Genomic DNA, 19344 nt, shown 5'->3' on the forward strand with positions numbered 1-19344 from the left:
AGTGACATTTGTTTTACAGAGTTGCCACTCTGTTGCGTTTAAAACGACCATGTTAAAACTGTAATTACTTCTTTGTGACATTCTTAACAAGAACAAAAGAGAAAACATTTCTTTTCAGCACAGACACATTTAAAAAGGAGCAATATTCTTCCCCTGCTTGTTTAATCAAAACGAAATAAGTAAAGACAAAAAATAAGAGAAATAAGAATAACATCTTACCATTACAGACATTCGTACACAGATAGATAACATCAATTTTTATTTAGAACACAAAGTTGGAAACAAAACAAAAAAACATGGAAAAGTAATGTATCCCATTCAAAACTCCCAAAGAAAAAGGGTTAAGTGCAAAATAAATTTGAACCCAAATATAATGGCAGATTATCAAATTCCTGTACAGCAACAACACTGCGTTTTATAGCATGAGCTCTGAAATCCTCCCAAACTGGTACAAATCAGTTCTGCATCTCCAAGAGGAAGGAAGGTGAATCACACATTGGCTTTCTTTCCCCTTTCAGTTCAGCTCATGTCAGTCACCCTCCCATGAGTTAAATGTTTTAAATGTTATGGTAAGAACATTTCACATATATATAAGTGATGCACATACCAGTAAGATGTTCTTGATCCTCCTTAAAACAAACAATCATCTCAATCCCAAGATGAGAGTTACGTTTTGACAAGCTTCAGGTAAATAAGGAAAGCTGCAAGGCAAAGATGTCTTTACATCCACACTCGAATGTCCATAGGCATTCTTCAGAAGATCTTGTGCTGCGAGGTATTAACTTTGGGGCTCTATAAGCAGTCCATGGAGTTATCTGGTAGTATCCCTAAAGGGGGGGCCTTGCCCGGGAGACATGATGGTGGGAGCATGGAGTTTGATGAGGGATCCACATTTTCACAGTCCTCCATCCGCTCTGCACAGCCTTCCCAGTTTATATGGAATCTCGTCACACGTGGGTTCGATGCCAGAATGTTTCTCTGAAGCTGAAAAAGAAAATAGATATACATTTTGTAAATATTTAAATGACTTGTGAATATTAATATGTTTTCTATGAGAAACTGACAAGAGATTTCAGACAGTAAAACCATATCTAAGTTGGGTCACAGCACAGTACAGAATGTACAAATCACCAGTGGGAGTAGGAAAGATATAAATTGTGTGCCTACACAATTCGTTTGGCATCCAGCCTCAAGTACAGAAAAGGTTGATAAGATCGGTACAAAGGTGCCAAATGGTTTTCATTCAAAGACTCAGTGGCCTGTAGGGTTGGGAACCGAAACTCGGTTCCAGGTGAGAACCGATAAGAAAATGCCGGGTACTAGGGGTGTAACGGTTCACAGAAGTCACGGTTCGGTTCGTACCTCGGTTTGGGGGTCGCGGTTCGGTACGGGTTCGGTACAACAAGAAAAAGCAAAAAAAAGTCCCAAATGCATAATTCCAGGTTTGTTGTTATTTATTTTTGAACAGTAGTGCAAGTTTCAGTTTAAAAATAAGGAACTCTGACATTTGGAATAATTAACTGTATTAAACAGTTACAAACAAACCACAAACAGTACCACAAACACTCAGGTGGCCATATTATCTATAATGGCTGATGTCAAACAAAAAGGTTTCATCAAGCTGTAAAACTAAAAAGAATGTCTTGAAAATATTACATCATAAATAATAAGCCAAAAGCTTCAGTTATTTATTTTGGTCTCACTGCTTTCATGTCTATTGGTTTATTAAAAACAGCAGGGATAAGCTGTTGAACTGCTGTTGTCTTTTGCTGGGCTCCGGTGATTGCCAAATCTGGGTGATGCCTTCTGATATGATTTAGCATGTTTGGCGTGTGTTACCATTAGCATACCGCACCGCTGTCGAACAACGCCGACACACCGTCTTACCACTCGCACACCTCATCGTTATTGTAGTCCACAGGGAACCCGAAATGTTCCCACACAGCTGATTTAAAAGAAGCAGGTGAGTTCTAGCTCCTGTGTGTTATCTGAAATCGCCATACTAACTTTTCTTCTTCTTGTATTTTGTTCGTTTTGTTGTGTTTTCTTCTTGTTCTTCATTTGTTGTTTAAGGGCGGCTAGCAAACAGCTTTTAGGCGCAATACCGCCCCCTGGATTATATATAGTGTAGTGGATACTGCCCTGAGTGACAGACTTTTTTCCCCACACGTAAAAAAAGGCGTATTCGTCGTGTGACTGCATGTGCCGAACCGTGACGAATACGGATACCGTTACACCCCTACCGGGTACCCGTACAAAATACACAATTTCGGTTCTGCTTAACGGTTCCTAAACGCGGTAGACCCTGTATTCCACCGGGTCCGTCTGCGCCGCGGTGACCCGGTGGAATACAGCAGGGTAAGGGCGGACTGGCCATCTGTGTGTTCTGGAGAATCACAGAACGGCCGGTCGCTAGCGGGCCGTTGACGGCCGGCTCGGCACGCTGACGGCCGGCACCGCCCTTCATTTTTTTAAACGGCATCATGTAAGTTGCGGCGACAGAGGTCCACAGTTTCCCCGCAGCGAGGCTCCCCCCGCCCTTCCGTAGACAGTTCACAAGCTCAGTCACTTCATAATTGCTACTGTGAAGTATCTCCCGGACAGCCTTTCAGCTATCCCGGTGCGGTTAGTCCTAGTGCAGCTGCCTCCACAGCTAGCCGGCTAGGACAGCTGCCTACACAGTTAGCCTTCGAATAGCCTGCTGACTAACCTGCTTTGACACAGACTGCTTCTCCCAGCTTCTTCTCCTCCTGCCATACTATGGATCAACATCTCATTCTACCAAACAGTCTTCAATCTCTGTCTTTGGCTAACGGCTAGCTCTAGGCGAGAACCTGCGGCCACCGGCATGATGTCAAAGTATTCCATCCCGCAACCGCTGAGTCTCAACAACTACACAACCCCAACGTGCATCTCAGCCATCAAACAACTTGGAATACTACGCCAACCTCGTTACATCCACAGAGGCTCTCGTAGAAAGTTTGTTTACAACCAACCGTGCCCGCCTGTATCATCCATTCCTTCCATCTGGACCACTGTCGCACGTCTGCGCTGACGCTCTCTGTGTAAATTGCATGGGAAATACCGCGAGACTGCTACACACTGAGCTGTGCGGAAAACGTGGAGTGGATCATAGTTTACTGCGGACCCTACAGAAACCCAGCATTTCATCTACAGTCAAAATAGAACTATTTAATGCACAATCCCTTACAAACAAATCGGCATTCATAAAAGACCACATCATGGACAAGGGAATAGACTTGATGTGCCTCACAGAAACGTGGCAACAGCCAGAGGTTTACTGTGCCCTAAATGAAGCCTGTCCCCCTGGCTACAGCTACCTGGAAAAATCTCGCAGCACTGGTCGTGGTAGCGGATTAGCAATAATACACAGAAAATAACTGGAACTGTCCGCCCTACCTCTGCCTGTACTATCCTCATTTGAATGCCTTGGATTTAAATGTAAACCTCCCCTCTCACTGACAATACTGCTCATCTACCGGCCACCCAAACCCAACTCTGCCTTCATCCCAGAGATCCACGATCTTCTCAGTACACTCTGCGCTACCTCTGCCAACATTATAATACTAGGAGACATCAATATTCACGTTGACACCCCCTCCTGTCACTATGCAGCCGAGTTCCTACACCTTCTGGACTGCCTCAACCTAACACAACATGTTGATGTCCCCACACACACTAGGGGACACACACTGGACCTTGTAATTACAAACTCTGCCCCCATTAGTAAACTATCAGTTTACGATTTAGGTGTGTCGGATCACAAGTAGGGTTGCCAGAAACTGACCATGATCAAAATCGATTATTCGGCAGCCCTGGCGAATAATAATCGATTATTCGACCCCCCCCCGCGGGAGAAAAAAAAAAAAGGACGAAAAAAAAAAATCAGACAAAAGGAATTCCGTTGTTGTCTTTACTGTAACATGTTTAACAGCACAAACAACAAACAAGCATGTCATCACAACGACGTGGCCTTGAAGTGAAGTTGGTAATGGCCAGCTGTGCTGCGTCTTTCTCTGTAACCTCTTTGGCGTGCTTCGCACTCAAATGCGAACGCATTGTTGAGGTTGAGCTGTGATAGACCAACGTCTTTTCGCAGAGCTTGCATTTAACTTCCTTTGGACTTGTAAGTTCGAAGTAGTTCCACGAGGAGGAACTCTTTTTACCTGCCGCTTTGTTCATCTTTAGTCGCACGAGAGAGGGAGAGGGGGGGCGGGGGTGGGGTCGGTGTGTAGCTGCTGCAGCAGCAGTCTGCTCTGCGCAGGCTTCCTCCAAGTTTACAGTAAAACAAACTGGTGGTGTGACCAATGGCCATTTACAATTATTAATACTATTACTATTATTAGCATATATATATTTATATATATATTTTGGTTGAAACTAAGCCAGAAACAAAACAAAAAAACATAAATAATAAAAAAAAAAATTTAAATAATAAAAAAAAAAAATATAAATAAAATCGATTTTTAAAAATAATATTCGATTATGGAGACTGTAACGAATATTCGAATAATCGCTGGCATCCCTAATCACAAGGCCATCTCAATGGAGCTGCCACTGCTGCTACCCCACACCAAACCCAAGCGTCAAATCCGTTTCAGAAATCTGAAAAACATCAACCCCGACACCATGACCTCGGATCTCCAGCATCTCTCCACGATAACTCCTACATCAGTAAACGAATCTGTGGATTTTTACAATAAATCTCTGAGCAGTCTCCTGGATCTCCACGCCCCTGTCAAAACCAGAACAGTCACTTTATCACGCTCAGTCCCCTGGTACACCTGCGAGCTGAGGAAAATGAAGACAGCGGGGCGTGTCCTTGAGCGGCGCTTCAAGGCTTCAGGCCTCTCTGTTCACAGACAGGCATACCGGGACCACCAAAATGCCTACGCAAAGTCCCTCAGAGACACACGGTAAACATTCTACTCCGCCATCATCAACAATAGCCCTGGCAACTCCAAGCTACTTTTTTCCACCATAAACCATCTCCTCAAACCTCAGACTCCGCTACACAAAGACACCACAGAGGAGCAGTGTGATAATTTCATCACATTTTTCAGGAAAAAGGTAGAGACCATCCGCTCTCTCCTCTCAAACTCCGCTGCTCTGCTAGTCCTGACCGTCAACCCCCAGCCTGGACCGACCCAGCCTCTTTGCTGCTTCACTAACATCTCGCAGCATGAAGTTGAGGCCATCATCAAAAAGATGAAACCCTCCACCTGTGCCCTGGACCCCTTTCCCACAGCTTTGGTTAAATCGAACATTGGTGCCATAAGTCCGCTGATCACTTCAGTGATAAACCAGTCCATCCAGTCTGGTCATGTTCCACCACCATTAAAAGCTGCTGTCATCAAACCACTCCTCAAAAAACCCACTTTAGACCCTGAAGTCCTAGCCAATTACAGACCCATCTCCAACCTGCCATTCCTATCCAAGGTACTGGAGAAAGTAGTTGCCATTCAGATCCAGGAACATCTAACACTGAATAAACTCTTTGAAAAATTCCAGTCTGGTTTCCGCCAGGGCCACAGTACAGAAACTGCCTTAGTCAGGGTGACCAATGACCTGCTGATGACAGCTGACACCGGATCTCCATCTCTCCTCATCCTCCTGGATCTAACTGCAGCATTTGATACCGTCGACCATGACATCCTACTCCACCGTCTTCACACTACAATTGGACTCTCTGACTCTGCCTTAAACTGGTTCACCTCCTATCTCACCGGGAGGACTGAGCACGTCACCTTGGGAGCGGCTAAATCAAGAACTCACTCTGTGACTTGCGGTGTCCCCCAAGGATCAGTCCTTGGCCCCACCCTTTTCACCATATACATATCCCCCCTTGGTCGTGTCATCAGCCGGCATGGAATATCTTTCCATTGCTATGCTGATGACACAACTCTACATCAGAGCAAACCCAACCCCCTCTGCACCTCTGCCATCATCCACAATAACCACATGCCTGGAGGAGATAAAGGTGTGGATGAAGCACAACTTCCTCCAGCTAAACAGCTCCAAGACTGAAGCCATTCTTATTGGCACTCCACATCAGGTCCGTTCATCTGCCATCACCAGCATCACCTTCTCCGGTCAGAACATTCCACTCTCAACAACGGTTACCAATCTGGGAGTTAAAATGGATCCTCACCTGACCTTTGAGGCCCACATCAAGCAAATATGCAAGACCTCTTTCTACCACCTGAGAAATATTGCGAAACTCCGCCCCACACTCAGTCTGCCAGATGCTGAAAAGCTTGTCCACGCCTTTGTCTCCTCCAGGCTGGACTACTGTAACGCACTTCTCATTGGGATTCCTAGCAAGAACATCCAGAAGCTGCAATACATCCAAAACACAGCTGCTAGGATCCTGATGAGAGTGCGGAAGTACGAACACATCACACCCATCCTCAAATCACTGCACTGGCTCCCGGTCTCACTCAGGATTGACTACAAAATCACCCTCTTCACTCATCAGTGCATATATGGAAATGCTCCCTCCTACATCAAGGAATTGCTCACCCCACAAACCTCCACGAGGAACCTACGTTCAGTAAAGGCAAACCTCCTCATCCCACCAAGGACAAAACTGAAGACCATGGGAGACCGAGCCTTCTGCTCCGCTGCTCCGAGATTGTGGAATGCCCTCCCAAACCAGCTGAGGACACCACAGACTGTGGAGGCTTTCAAAAAAGGCCTAAAAACGCATCTTTTTAGAATAGCCTTTAACTAGATTTTTAAATCCCCCACATTATGCCATGCAGGCATGAATGTCACAGCTTTCATTATGTTGTTTTAATTGTTTTTAAATTGTTTTTATTTTTTTAATTCTTAATTTTGTAGCACTTTGAGTTTTGTTTACACAAATGAAAAGTGCGCTTATAAATAAAATATATTATTATTATTATAACACCAAAGATGGATCGCGGTAAACGCTCTGAAGTGAGGCTCCACTACACTAAAAAAGAAAAAGACAAGGCACAGTGTAATGCCTGTTAATAGCTTGCCACAGGCATAGCTCAGTTAAAATAAAGCACAGCTATTGTGCAATACATTTGTATTGCATGTATATTTTGTACTTGTAAAAATGTCAGTTAAAGCTTAAAAAAATAAAGATATTTTTGTTATCTAAACGTTTGACCTCTTTCTTTTACAATTTTGGAATCGAAACGGGGAATCGATAAGAACCAGAATCGATAAGCAGAACCGGAATCAATACATTTCAAACGATACCCATCCATAGTGGCCTGTCACTGAAGAACATTGTTTGCAGTAGTAACATTTCTGCTTAACTAGTTATATAACAAAGGGAGTTTGATAGGATTACTAGTAATTTTTGAAGGACAAAAAATTATGTTACAAAGTACAGGCTGAACAGAAAGAAAAGCCTCACTTCTGCAGAGTATGTGTGCACCATGCTGCCTTCTTATTATATTTTAAAGGTTAATATATAAAACAAATGTACATTGAATGATGTGTATACGATATTTCACCTAATGTTTGTACATATTTTTGAGTTCACTTTTTCCCCCACCCAGAATTATTTTAAAACTGCTTTTCACCCAGAAATTACATTACACATTCAAGTTGATGAAAGATCGTTATCCAAAGTATTATTTCATATAACAAATAAGCATTAAACAGTCATATTGAAAACAGAACTTTATCCAGAGTCAACCATTTATCTGACCTGTGTGTAGTTTGGCTTGATCGGTGGATTTTCACGAAGATCTGGTTCTGTGTATTCATTGTTCACATAGTAACCAATGCGAATGAACTCCTGTCCACGGTATGTGCACGTGATCAGGACTACAGTCACACCAACAGCATCACTTTCAGGAATCAGTCCAGTGTTTGGAGCGTCAGCCTGTTGAAAGGAACACAACAAGTCGTTGTGTAAAATACAAGGCAACATTTTGGTGTACAATGCTTTGAGGAATTGAATTGTCCACTTGACAAGTGGAGACTATGGCGACAGGGTTGTGATATGATAAGTAGAATTGCACTACTTGTCAATAAAAGGATTAGAACATGGTTTACCTAAATCAGAAAATGGGCATTTAACTGCTTCCAAAAAACGTATAGATTAATCAATAGTTACAGATAATGCAGTGAAACAACATAATGTAAATAAAGGTCCCGATAAATCTACAATGACCTAAAACCGTCATGGTTTTATGACTATCCAATAACATTATGTCAAATCTGTGAGGATGCATTATTGTCAGATGACAAGATGAGCAGGTAGTGTAGGGACTGCAGTATTGCCTCTGCGTTTTTCAAAATATGTAAAAGTGACTGTTTGCAATTTAGCTGATCTTTAAAAAGGCTCTATGAACAATTAGAAAAGCTATGCTGGAAAAAAGAAATGTCCAACATTTGAAATGGAAAAATGCAAGGAGAAAGATGTTGAACTGAGTAATATAACATGTTATTTAAAAAATGACTGTACCCAGTATATGCTAAATGGCTAAAGGAACACAAAGTGCTGTCACAGTTTCCTCTTTCCCTAGCCAAACACACCTGAAACACAAACATGTGTCTCCCAGCAGGTACTGGGCCGACCAAGACGGAGTCGAGGACTTGGTCATACTCTTCACTCTCTGCGGAGCCAACATAGATGATCTTCCATTCAAGGTCTGTCAAAACAAACAAATAAAAGAAAATGAAGTTAGGTTCACATTACCACTCAAAGTTACAGAAGAGTGTGCTGGGAAAATTATATCACTAATCAAATAGATGATGAATAGGAAAGTTACTGGCCATTATTAACTAACTGATCATATGCATCATTCATTTAGTATAAATACTACAATATTTAAATAGTCAATAATATATAAATGATTTTCTGATTCTCACATTGTTAGGACACATATGTTGTGCTTTTGCTTTCATTGTTTATACCAGGAGCTTGAGTTCAGAGATGTGTCTATGTACAGTCACTTTTAAAGAGACAAATAAAGTGTTAAAGTCAGTATTATCTTTGCAAACCTCTTTTTAATGTTATAAACTATAGCCATTTGAAAAATAACAAATAATCCTAATTATAGGAGAGAAAAACAAATATAAAGTATAAAAGTGTACTGAATGGAACACTTAAAAACGTGTTTCACTTGTAGCTACTACTGACACCCAATTATTTGACTATGCTGTAAAGTAGAATAAAATATCTATTAGAAAAATCTAAAATGCTTAACTACCCTCAAATAAAATCCCCTAAAGCTTATTAGTGACATTTACTTTAGTTACACTGTAACCTTTGCATAACACTTTTACAAGTAAATGAGGAGTAACAAAAGATTTGACTAACATCACTGGAATGAGATTAATTCACTGTAAGGCAATTTGAATTGTAGTAGTCTACACTAGGACAATAAACTCAGGTTTGTTCAAAGAATTGACCTATGCTAGACAAACTGGAGATCTGTCAACCACAGGTTACCCATCAAGTCACGCTGTGTTATATTACTTCGCTACAACCTTATAACATTAGGTTACTTTTCAAAAATGTGACTCTCTGACTTAAGTTGGCTAACGTGGCTAACCTAGCTTTAGCCGTTAGCAATCTCTAGTACAGACCAACACAGAACCAACGCAACGTTAGCAACATGCTCAAGCTTCAAATAGCCTCAAATAACAACTTTTGTGAAACGACACCTACCTTCAGGAAGGTCCTCCATACACTCAAAAGTTATTTCAAACTGAAAGGGGTTTCCAAAGGGACTAGGGTTATCTAGGACAGCCACATTTAACACCTGTACCTTCGCCATTATTGCTGGAGCGCTAAAACGGGCTAATAAAAACAAACGTCCAAAGCAGATTCCAGGCGAATGGTTTAAAAAGATGCAGTACAACAATGCACGCGGTCAACGGTATTATCTGCCAAACACTGAAGGGTTTTAACAAACTAAAACCTTCTTGAAACGACGCAATGCACACTATTTACTTATTATTGTGTATAAATGTGGACTGTTATTATATTTGAGGACAGATATTCTGTTCTCCCGCCGCTTTACTGTAGGCTCTACCGCGCCTACGGCAAGCGGTAGGTGAAACAGGAGCCGACCCATAAAAGGAAAAGCAAAGTGCCTCAATCGGCCCCTAGTGGCACAGTGGCATTATTTCTGAGCAGATAATAAACACAACATTCATTATCGCCTGACTAGCTAAATTAATTTAATCAAGTTGGAAGCTTTATTGAAACTTCAACTTTGAATTGATCATCTTTAAGGTCATATATGTTGCAGATGTATTGCTACTGTTTTGGTTTCCAACTGTTAAACATTAAGCCCACTGCTGTACCTTGGACTGAGAGGTGCAGGGAAATAAAAATATGTGGTTTCTCACCTCACACATATCTATCAATGCAATCAAGTACAACAATGCCACAATACATCTTTGGAAACTTTAATTGAAACAGTTCTCTTCAGAACACAAATTGATGTGTCACAGCTTCACAAAGCTAGCATTTGTTTCAATATGGGCTTACATGCATGATCAGGCACATGTCAATGTACTACTAGTCATGGTTCCACACACCATAGCCTGCAGTAATTATATGCGGGACAACAGCAGGCTTTCTCTAGTAAAAGGCTGGTTCCAAAACTAAATAAGCCTTTGTAAAAAGAAATGAAAAAAACAAAGGCCTACAGTTTGTTCATATCTTTCCTATTCAAAACAATTGCTGATGGGAGTTTAATGCCTTATTTGCAATTAATTAGTCTTTCCATATTTTAAATGTAATGCACATTCATGAAATTAGACGGCCACAAGCTGTTGTGAAAGTGAATAAAAACTTAAAAATAATAATGCATGCCTTATTCAGCAAGCTAAATGTTCAGCTCCATATCACCACCACCCATCAACAACACATACTTAGGCATTACTATACTGTGGTTAGACAATAACTCTTACTATTAAGGTTATGTTAAAGTAACTTTGTCTGCCTGACACAGCCCATTGTGATTACCAAATAGTATAGGTAGTTTAAATAAAACCACAGTATAAGACATTTAATAATAATGGTTTGGCATCTTCTCACACTAAAAACTGCAGTAATATGGGAGTCATTTTCAATAGCAGTTCTCTGCTTTTCTAGAACGCTTCGCTGCTCTCACTGTTCAAATGAAAAACTATGACCACTGCAGATTAGGCTTGAAGCAGCCTACATTTTCCCTGCCCCTCTGAGTATGAGAAGGGGGAGATTAGGTGAGGATTAGAGTCCACTGGACCAGCTGGCCGCAGAATTCATCCTTAAAATATTTCAGGAATGTTGATATCCTTCCTCATGTTGGGTAACCTGATCAAACCTGAGGGAGGCGCTGTTTCATCCGACCACCCGCAGCCAGGTTGCTAGGTAAGCTGTGCAGGGGAGTACAGTAAAACACTGTCTACTCAAGCAGATTGGAGCAAGTGAGAGCGACCTGGCATCATACTATTCAAAAAAAGCTTCAGTTTAAATCCAGAATCAGGAGGTAAATTGGCATTATTTGACACACCTGTGATCAAAGTGATCTTTTTGATAGTATACGTGTTTCAAGGAGTTTTGTTTTCATGGCAACAGGAGTGATCGGGTCTGCTGTGCTTCAGTAAACTACGCTTTTCTTTGACTCTGTACAAAGGAGTATCTGTTGTTCACTCTGCTGCAGGTGGATAACTGCGCTCAGGTAATGTAATACGAAACTTAACCATGTGACCAATGGCGATCTGAAGAGTAGACAAAAAAACTGCTTTACATAAAACACCACCGGTAGAGCAGACAGTCGAGGATGTAGTCCAATCTTTGATCTATACAAGCTTTTTTTGGAAGCACTGTGTTTTTCTCGAGATTTCACCTGTTGGACTAAACCATTTGTTGCAGTTTATGACAAGGTGGGGCGGAAGCGAGGAATACACCTGCTCTATGTTTCCCGTTTTGATTCGATCACCTGAATGGATCAATGGTATGTGTCTAACAGAGCTTTTGCTAAATTAATTTTACAACATATTTTCTTTGTTATTAGTTGCACATAGCCTACCATACTAATGCTGCCAATGAGAAGGGGTTAAACATTTAGGCTGTATTCAGTTAAAAGGCTATTGATAGCTTATTCTTTCCCTGTGGTCTGAGCAGGTTTAATGGTGATTCAACATCAGACTGAATGTGTGACTCAGTAGTTGTATGGTGTTTATGAGTCAACAGTTAGATTAAAGGATACAAGTGTCAACGTGAACTAAGAAATAGAATAAAAGGAACAAATATCGTTACTCCACTGACAATAATGTGCATTCAGCTGTTCCAGATGGGCGATAAATCCACACAGTGAATGTTGGAACTAATGATGGACCCAAGCTGATGTCCCAGAGTCCCATGTCAGCCCTCACTTTGCCCTGCTGGTCACGGGTAGAGATGGCGGCGTGTCTGGATGTGCTGGCCAGGCCTGGAGTTGTGGTCAGGAGTGTTATACTGTTGCTCCTGAGCAGTAATCCTGTCAGGGGTGAGTCAGTGACCATCCCTTCACCCTCAAAACTCCCACACAAATGAGCATCTTACCACACCTTAACACATGCACTCACACTCACCATTATAGCCTGCCATGATAAATAAAAACAAACGATAGCCTACATTCCAGAACAAAGTTAGAACATGCACAGTTTTGTCAGCTTTTTGCAAGAGTATTAGACTAATGCATTAAAAAAAACACTGCCATATTTGAATTAGCTTAACGTATATGTGGTGTTATCTTATCCATATTTACACATGCAAAATAATTCAATTTCACAATGTGTTCGGCTCCCCGCTGTAACCCCTGCTGCTTGTAATCAAGTTAGCCTACTTGTGACCTTGCAAAGTTTACTATTTGCCCTAGTGAATGATTGACTCGAAAAACTTCAAAGGAGGGTTTACGTTTCCAAAACAAAATGTTCTTGAATGAAAATGATGTTAAATAGTTTTTCCCTAAACAAACAAACAAACAAACAAACAAACGAAAGAGCTATTTGTGTGTATTTTACTCGTATTTCAAACTAGCATGTTGCTTGACTGAGCTGACTGTAAAACCGCAGTACACTCGGCATTCCTGAGCTCCTCCTCCTCATTCACTCTACTTAGTAACTTTGTAGTTTCGAGATGTCACTGACTAATCACATGGCTGGTCATGGAGAAAATGTCTGGGAACAGCAATAGGCTGTCTGGATATCATATGCTGCACTGTGGGCATGAAACTACTTCTACTGTGCTGTTGGTTCCAGTTTTTTCTAACCCTGCATTAAAAATAAATGAAATTCATGTGACTAGATAATAGTTAAAAGTAGGTCAATATCTGCCTCCTGTTAGTAAGTTTGAACATGAGTTTTTTTTTTTAAAAGGTTAGTCACACCCCACTTAAATCCATTTTGCACTTTATATCAACTACTTTTAAAGGATCCCTCTATAGCCTACATTCCTTTCTTCGTGAATTGATAGTTTTTTTCAGTGAATGCGTTTACACACTAAAGGGTTTAAGCATGTTTTACATCTTGTATTAGAACTGAAAAATAAAAACAACAATTTGCAGTTTTACAGGCAGCTACTTCCCATCCTGGAGCCGGTTGCCTGAAAATTGTCTCGGCCAAAAAGTACATTTCCCGAAAAACTGAATTAATTATTTTGAGTCCACTAGAATAGATTACTAGGTGAAACCAGGTTACGGCTGAAGTTTAAAACATCTCCATACAAATGCAGTAACCTTACTCAATAACACCAGTTAACATGCTTGTGCATTTAAACAACTGTTGAAATGCATCGTAGATTATTGTGAACGGGGGATTGTTTTAGTTAATAGGTTACCAGTTATCCAGCAGTGAGAAAGCTCATCTTCAGTTGTATGTACAATAAACAGGCAAGCATGTAGAACTTTTTGAAAGGTTTTGAAAAGAAAGGCTTAACATTTTACTGCAGTGTTTCTGACATTTCTTTTCTTTTCACAGGAAATTATACTATGCTTGCAAGCGAGACCCGTTCTAATGCCACCGATGTAAGTAAATATAAATGATCTTGACCACTAAATGACTTTAACAAGAGTAACCAGTGTCACCAGATTTTCAAATGTTCTGTATCTTTCTATTAGGACGGACCCAACATTGTAGCCATCGTGGCCCCTACAGTCATACTGGGTGTTCTGGCCATAGTCTTGGCCGTTCTTGGCTGGCTCCTCTGCGTGGTGAAAAAGAGGAGGCAGACTGAAGGGACGTATCGACCCAGTGCTGAGGAACAGTCTGGTGCACATGGTGTGGCAGCACCAGATGCTCTAAAGTTACCAAAGGAGGAAAGACTCATTTGAGATCTTAAGCTTTGTGTTTTTACAAAATCCTTCAAGGATGACAATTTTTTGTGGTGTCTACCTTCAGCTGATCAATCAAAGAAACACCTTCCCAGGATAATTACCTTACATTGCATTTAGCTGACGCTTTTATCCAAAGCGACTTATAATAAGTGCGTTCGACCAACAAGATACAAACTTGAAGAAAACAGAATCATATAAGTACATCAGGTTTCATAGCGCAAAAACATTTCAAGTGCTACTCAACTGGCTATAGATAAGCCAGTCCTTTGTTAGTATATAAGTGCTTTATTAGTATATAAGTGCTTTGTTAGTAATTCTATCGCTCAAAGTGGAGTCGAAAAAGATGAGTTTTCAGTTTGCGCCGGAAGATGTCCAAGCTATCTGCTGTCCTGATTTCAATGGGGAGCTCATTCCACCATTTTGGAGCCAGGATAGCATAGATAAAGAGGACATTATTGCCAGGTTTGAGGCCTATTCACATGATGCATTTACTTACTGTTTTCATTTCAATGTGCATTGAATGGTTCCTGTGTGGCACTATGAAGAAATGCACCTGGATGTACAGTATGGATCTCACAGATTTGAAGAACAATATAACATTTCAAGGAGGTTTTTGAACATTTATTTCGCACAAATTAAGACTTTCAGTATTTTATCTCCACTAATCTTTTAGTTTAGAGATGTTTTTTCTTATTAAGGTTGCCATTTACTATGTAGCTTTTTTTGATTTGATACAGGGAAAAGCAATATATTTTTAGTCCTGATGAGTCCATTGCATTTTAAATCAAGACAAATAATTGTCAGACTAATAATAATAACAATGCAACATCTTCTTACAGTTTAAAAATGTATATTATATTTTATATAGACAGCTGTACAATAAGAAGTTATGCTGAGAAATTATATTAAGCTAAATCAAGAAATTGTTTACACTACGTATTATAAGTATTCCCTCTGTAGTTAAATTAAATTGGATCAACCATGCATTTCATAATGTGTCATGATTAATCAGATGTTTTAAAATGTAACATGTTTATTTATGCCTTTTGTCAAATAAACATTTATAAAGAATTACATATACTGTTCTGTAGTTAAATAGAATAATAATTTGAAAACATGGCATGTTGTGACTTACATTTACTTTCCTTGTCGGGGAGTTGCAGAACATACACTGAAGTGCTGTAAATTCTCGTTTATGTCAGATTAAGTGAACCAATAAAATACTCAGAGGCAGTAAAAGTGGCTTTTATTAACATTTGATTTACCCTCCAAACTCAAGGATTCACTGTTAAAATCACTTGGTTTTTAATTCAAGGCAAGGCAATGTAAGGATGGCAGTAATTCAGTGCAAAAACAACATTCAAAAACATTTAAAGCATGAAATGTACTAGTATTGGTACACATCAATGTCTAATACTAGAGCGATGGATTAGATGATGTTTTCAGAGTGTGAATGTAAATTCCTGATGGAAAGGGATGTAAGGAACAGCTGAGGAAAAATGAAGTTTGGAGGCCTGAATGGCAGATTTCTTAGGCGACTTCCTCATCTCCGTCTTCCTCAAACTCGCCCTCCTCAGCGGTGGCGTCCTGGTACTGCTGGTACTCGGACACCAGGTCGTTCATGTTGCTTTCTGCCTCAGTGAACTCCATCTCATCCATGCCCTCCCCGGTGTACCAGTGGAGGAAGGCCTTACGACGGAACATGGCGGTGAACTGCTCAGAGATGCGCTTAAAGAGCTCCTGAATGGCGGTGCTGTTGCCGATAAACGTGGCAGCCATTTTGAGGCCACGGGGCGGGATGTCACAGACGGCGGTCTTCACATTGTTGGGGATCCATTCAACGAAATAGCTGCTGTTCTTGTTCTGCACGTTCAACATCTGCTCGTCCACTTCCTTCATGGACATGCGTCCCCGGAACACGGCAGCCACGGTGAGGTAGCGTCCGTGGCGTGGGTCACAGGCAGCCATCATGTTCTTGGCATCGAACATCTGCTGTGTGAGCTCGGGCACGGACAGGGCGCGGTACTGCTGGCTGCCCCTGCTGGTGAGGGGGGCGAAGCCTGGCATGAAGAAGTGCAGACGGGGGAAGGGCACCATGTTGACGGCTAGTTTACGGAGGTCGGCATTGAGCTGGCCTGGGAAACGTAGGCATGTGGTCACCCCGCTCATGGTGGCAGACACCAAATGGTTGAGATCTCCATAGGTGGGGGTGGTGAGTTTGAGTGTACGGAAACAGATATCATAAAGAGCTTCATTGTCAATGCAGTAGGTCTCATCTGTGTTCTCGACCAGCTGGTGGACGGAGAGAGTGGCGTTGTAGGGCTCCACCACGGTGTCAGACACCTTGGGAGAAGGCACCACGCTGAAGGTGTTCATGATGCGGTCGGGGTACTCCTCGCGGATCTTGCTGATGAGCAGAGTGCCCATGCCGGAGCCAGTACCGCCACCCAGAGAGTGAGTGAGCTGGAAGCCTTGGAGGCAATCACAGTTCTCCGCCTCTTTCCTCACGACATCCAGGACGGAGTCCACCAGCTCGGCTCCCTCAGTGTAGTGGCCCTTGGCCCAGTTGTTTCCAGCTCCACTCTGACCTGATGTAGTGAATACAGTTCATTATCGGAGGAAACACACGGAAGCTATTCTTATGGAAGAAAAAATCTTGGTTTTAATATCAGCTCAGTGTATATTCACTTATTCTTCACACAGCTTACCAAAGATAAAGTTATCGGGTCTGAAGATCTGTCCGAAGGGACCCGACCTGACTGAGTCCATTGTGCCAGGCTCCAGATCCACCAGGACGGCTCGTGGAACATATTTTCCACCTGAAATCAGGTTGAAAACGTCACTCCTCAATCTAACAAGCTTGTTAAGCATGCTGTGTTTAATGTAAAACTCAGACGTGTATGCAAATCATTTTGCATCTGGGGCTGAGTAGTTAAAGGAAGAAAATAGATTGTTGAATACTATGTGTGTTAAAGCTGAATATGTAACTTACCTGTGGCCTCATTGTAATAGACACTGATTCTGTCTAGCTGTAGATCGCTGTCTCCATGGTAGGCACCGGTGGGATCAATGCCATGCTCATCGCTGATCACCTCCCAGAACTAAGGAAAAAAGAGACGTAGGAGGAAAGGAGAGAGAGAATGATGTTAATATAGGCCAAGGAAAAAATAAAAATGCACAAACTGAATATAGCTAAAAGTAGCTGAGTTCACTGAAATAGCACATACTGTAGCTACTTTATACAAAGCTATTTTTAAACATGCAAAGCTAAAATGTCTGTTTAATTATCAGATTAAATGCAGGTCAAAAGAGTAGTCCATTAGTCTGAGATGCAGACTGTCTCAGGAGTAATCAGCAGATGGCAATAATCTGATAAGTAACAGTGTCTTCCGACCACACACACTCCAAACTACTAAACATAAAATAATTTAATGTTAAAACAACAAAATAACATCATGGATTGCTGTAAAATAGATATTTTGTGGCTGGGATTGGCACCAAAAGAATTATGTAAATAGGTCATAAGGGGGGGGGGGGGCTGCTATGACGAGTGCACACTGTAACTTTACATCTATCGTAAATCCTTAATGTAATTTCTTTCAGAATTACACAAAAAAGTAGAAAAGTAAAATATAAAGTTTGCATTTAATTATAAACATTGACTTTTTTCTTTTCTTTGGCATAATTAAACGGTTGCACGAATCTTAAACCATCTGTAAACCCTGCAGAGAATATCAATGATCTAATCGTCTAACATTTTAATTTTGTATTAATTGCACAACGAGTCAATCTAGAGAGGACACTGCATTTGATTTATTCTCGGAAATTCTCAGAGGATGGATTAGAAGTCTCTGTCCTCTCGCCTGCACCAGTCTCATCAGATTGACGAAACAAACACAGAAAGTAAATCAAAAGATACCTTGGCACCGATCTGGTTTCCGCACTGACCGGCTTGCAAGTGCACAATTTCGCGCATTTTGAACAAATACGAGGATGGCCGAGTAGGAGATGAGAAATCTGAGCAGCAGAAATTCACAGGATGATGATGACTGCTGCTCTCGATCGTCCGGGATTTGCTCGCAGCACCGCCTCTCATAAAGTCTACTGGGCTGAATCGGTGGCACAACCTGACGTCATTGCCATGGTAACCAAAGAACGGAGGAGAGAGGGAGGGACCAAGAACCGTGGAAATGGCGGATAGGGCGCGAGGAGCTACATCAGCCATCGATAAGATTCTCATTATTCTCCAAAAATGACTTCACACACACACACACACACACACACACACACACACACACACACACACACACACACACACACACACACACACACACACACACACACACACACACACACACACACACACACACACACACACACACACACACACACACACACACACACACACACACACACACACACACACACACGCACACACACACGCACGCACACAAAACAAACACACACACGGGGCGCCGTAAGGTGGTGAAAAGTTAGGACGATTCTAAGGGCCCGTGATTGACAGGGGGCAGGGCTCAAACAATTTTAGAACATTAAGAATGTTTAAGTAACCGATGTGATATATTTTCATGGGGCCCAAAATCCCTGGCGGCGCCCCACACACACCCACGGCCTATTGTAGCGAGGTCTTCAAGGTCTCCCATTTGCATTGTTAACAGTGTAGCCGATTGTAAGGCTCCATGATTTCATTGAAGCATGGCATCAATCAGCCTTGGCTCGAAAGGACAAAGATAGTAACATTTGTACTGGAGTTTGAGAACATCTTCTGAAGTATCAACTTTTTTATTATCCCACGTTCTTAGATGTTGTTTCTAAGTTAATGTGAACGCCAACACCAGGGCCGGCCCTGACCAATTTGCTGCCCTATAGGCAAGATTTTTGCTGGCGCCCCCCCCCTCTACGTTTTTTGGGAGTTTGATTTATTTTTAAATGAACACAAATACAAAATTAAAACCTATAATTGCACACAAAAACCATTATTTCAAAATAAGAACTATTT

General features: G+C 41.5%; 3 protein-coding genes across 3 annotated transcripts; 1 reads left to right on the plus strand and 2 right to left on the minus strand.

Annotated features, from left to right (window-relative positions):
- Positions 1-133: 133 nt before the first annotated feature.
- Positions 134-10054, minus strand: asf1ba (anti-silencing function 1Ba histone chaperone). The gene is made up of 4 exons (XM_034088604.2): positions 9683-10054; positions 8545-8660; positions 7712-7888; positions 134-984 (listed from the first exon to the last, which is right to left on the minus strand). Exons 1-4 carry the CDS (start codon positions 9789-9791, stop codon positions 793-795), a joined length of 594 nt encoding a protein of 197 aa, XP_033944495.1. The 5' UTR covers positions 9792-10054; the 3' UTR covers positions 134-792.
- Positions 10055-11390: 1336 nt separating this feature from the next.
- Positions 11391-15398, plus strand: crb3a (crumbs homolog 3a). The gene is made up of 6 exons (XM_034088605.2): positions 11391-11495; positions 11585-11687; positions 11882-11963; positions 12294-12497; positions 13969-14015; positions 14109-15398. The coding sequence occupies exons 4-6, from the start codon at positions 12356-12358 to the stop codon at positions 14319-14321; spliced, it is 402 nt and encodes a 133-aa protein (XP_033944496.1). The 5' UTR covers positions 11391-11495; positions 11585-11687; positions 11882-11963; positions 12294-12355; the 3' UTR covers positions 14322-15398.
- A 156-nt stretch (positions 15399-15554) lies between these two features.
- tubb4bl (tubulin, beta 4B class IVb-like) lies at positions 15555-18408 on the minus strand. The gene is made up of 4 exons (XM_034088597.2): positions 18244-18408; positions 17317-17425; positions 17033-17143; positions 15555-16912 (listed from the first exon to the last, which is right to left on the minus strand). The coding sequence occupies exons 1-4, from the start codon at positions 18298-18300 to the stop codon at positions 15855-15857; spliced, it is 1335 nt and encodes a 444-aa protein (XP_033944488.1). The 5' UTR covers positions 18301-18408; the 3' UTR covers positions 15555-15854.
- Between the last annotated feature and the right edge of the window lie 936 nt (positions 18409-19344).

Source organism: Pseudochaenichthys georgianus, chromosome 8 (assembly GCF_902827115.2).
Source record: "Pseudochaenichthys georgianus chromosome 8, fPseGeo1.2, whole genome shotgun sequence".
NCBI classification, from domain to species: domain Eukaryota; kingdom Metazoa; phylum Chordata; class Actinopteri; order Perciformes; family Channichthyidae; genus Pseudochaenichthys; species Pseudochaenichthys georgianus.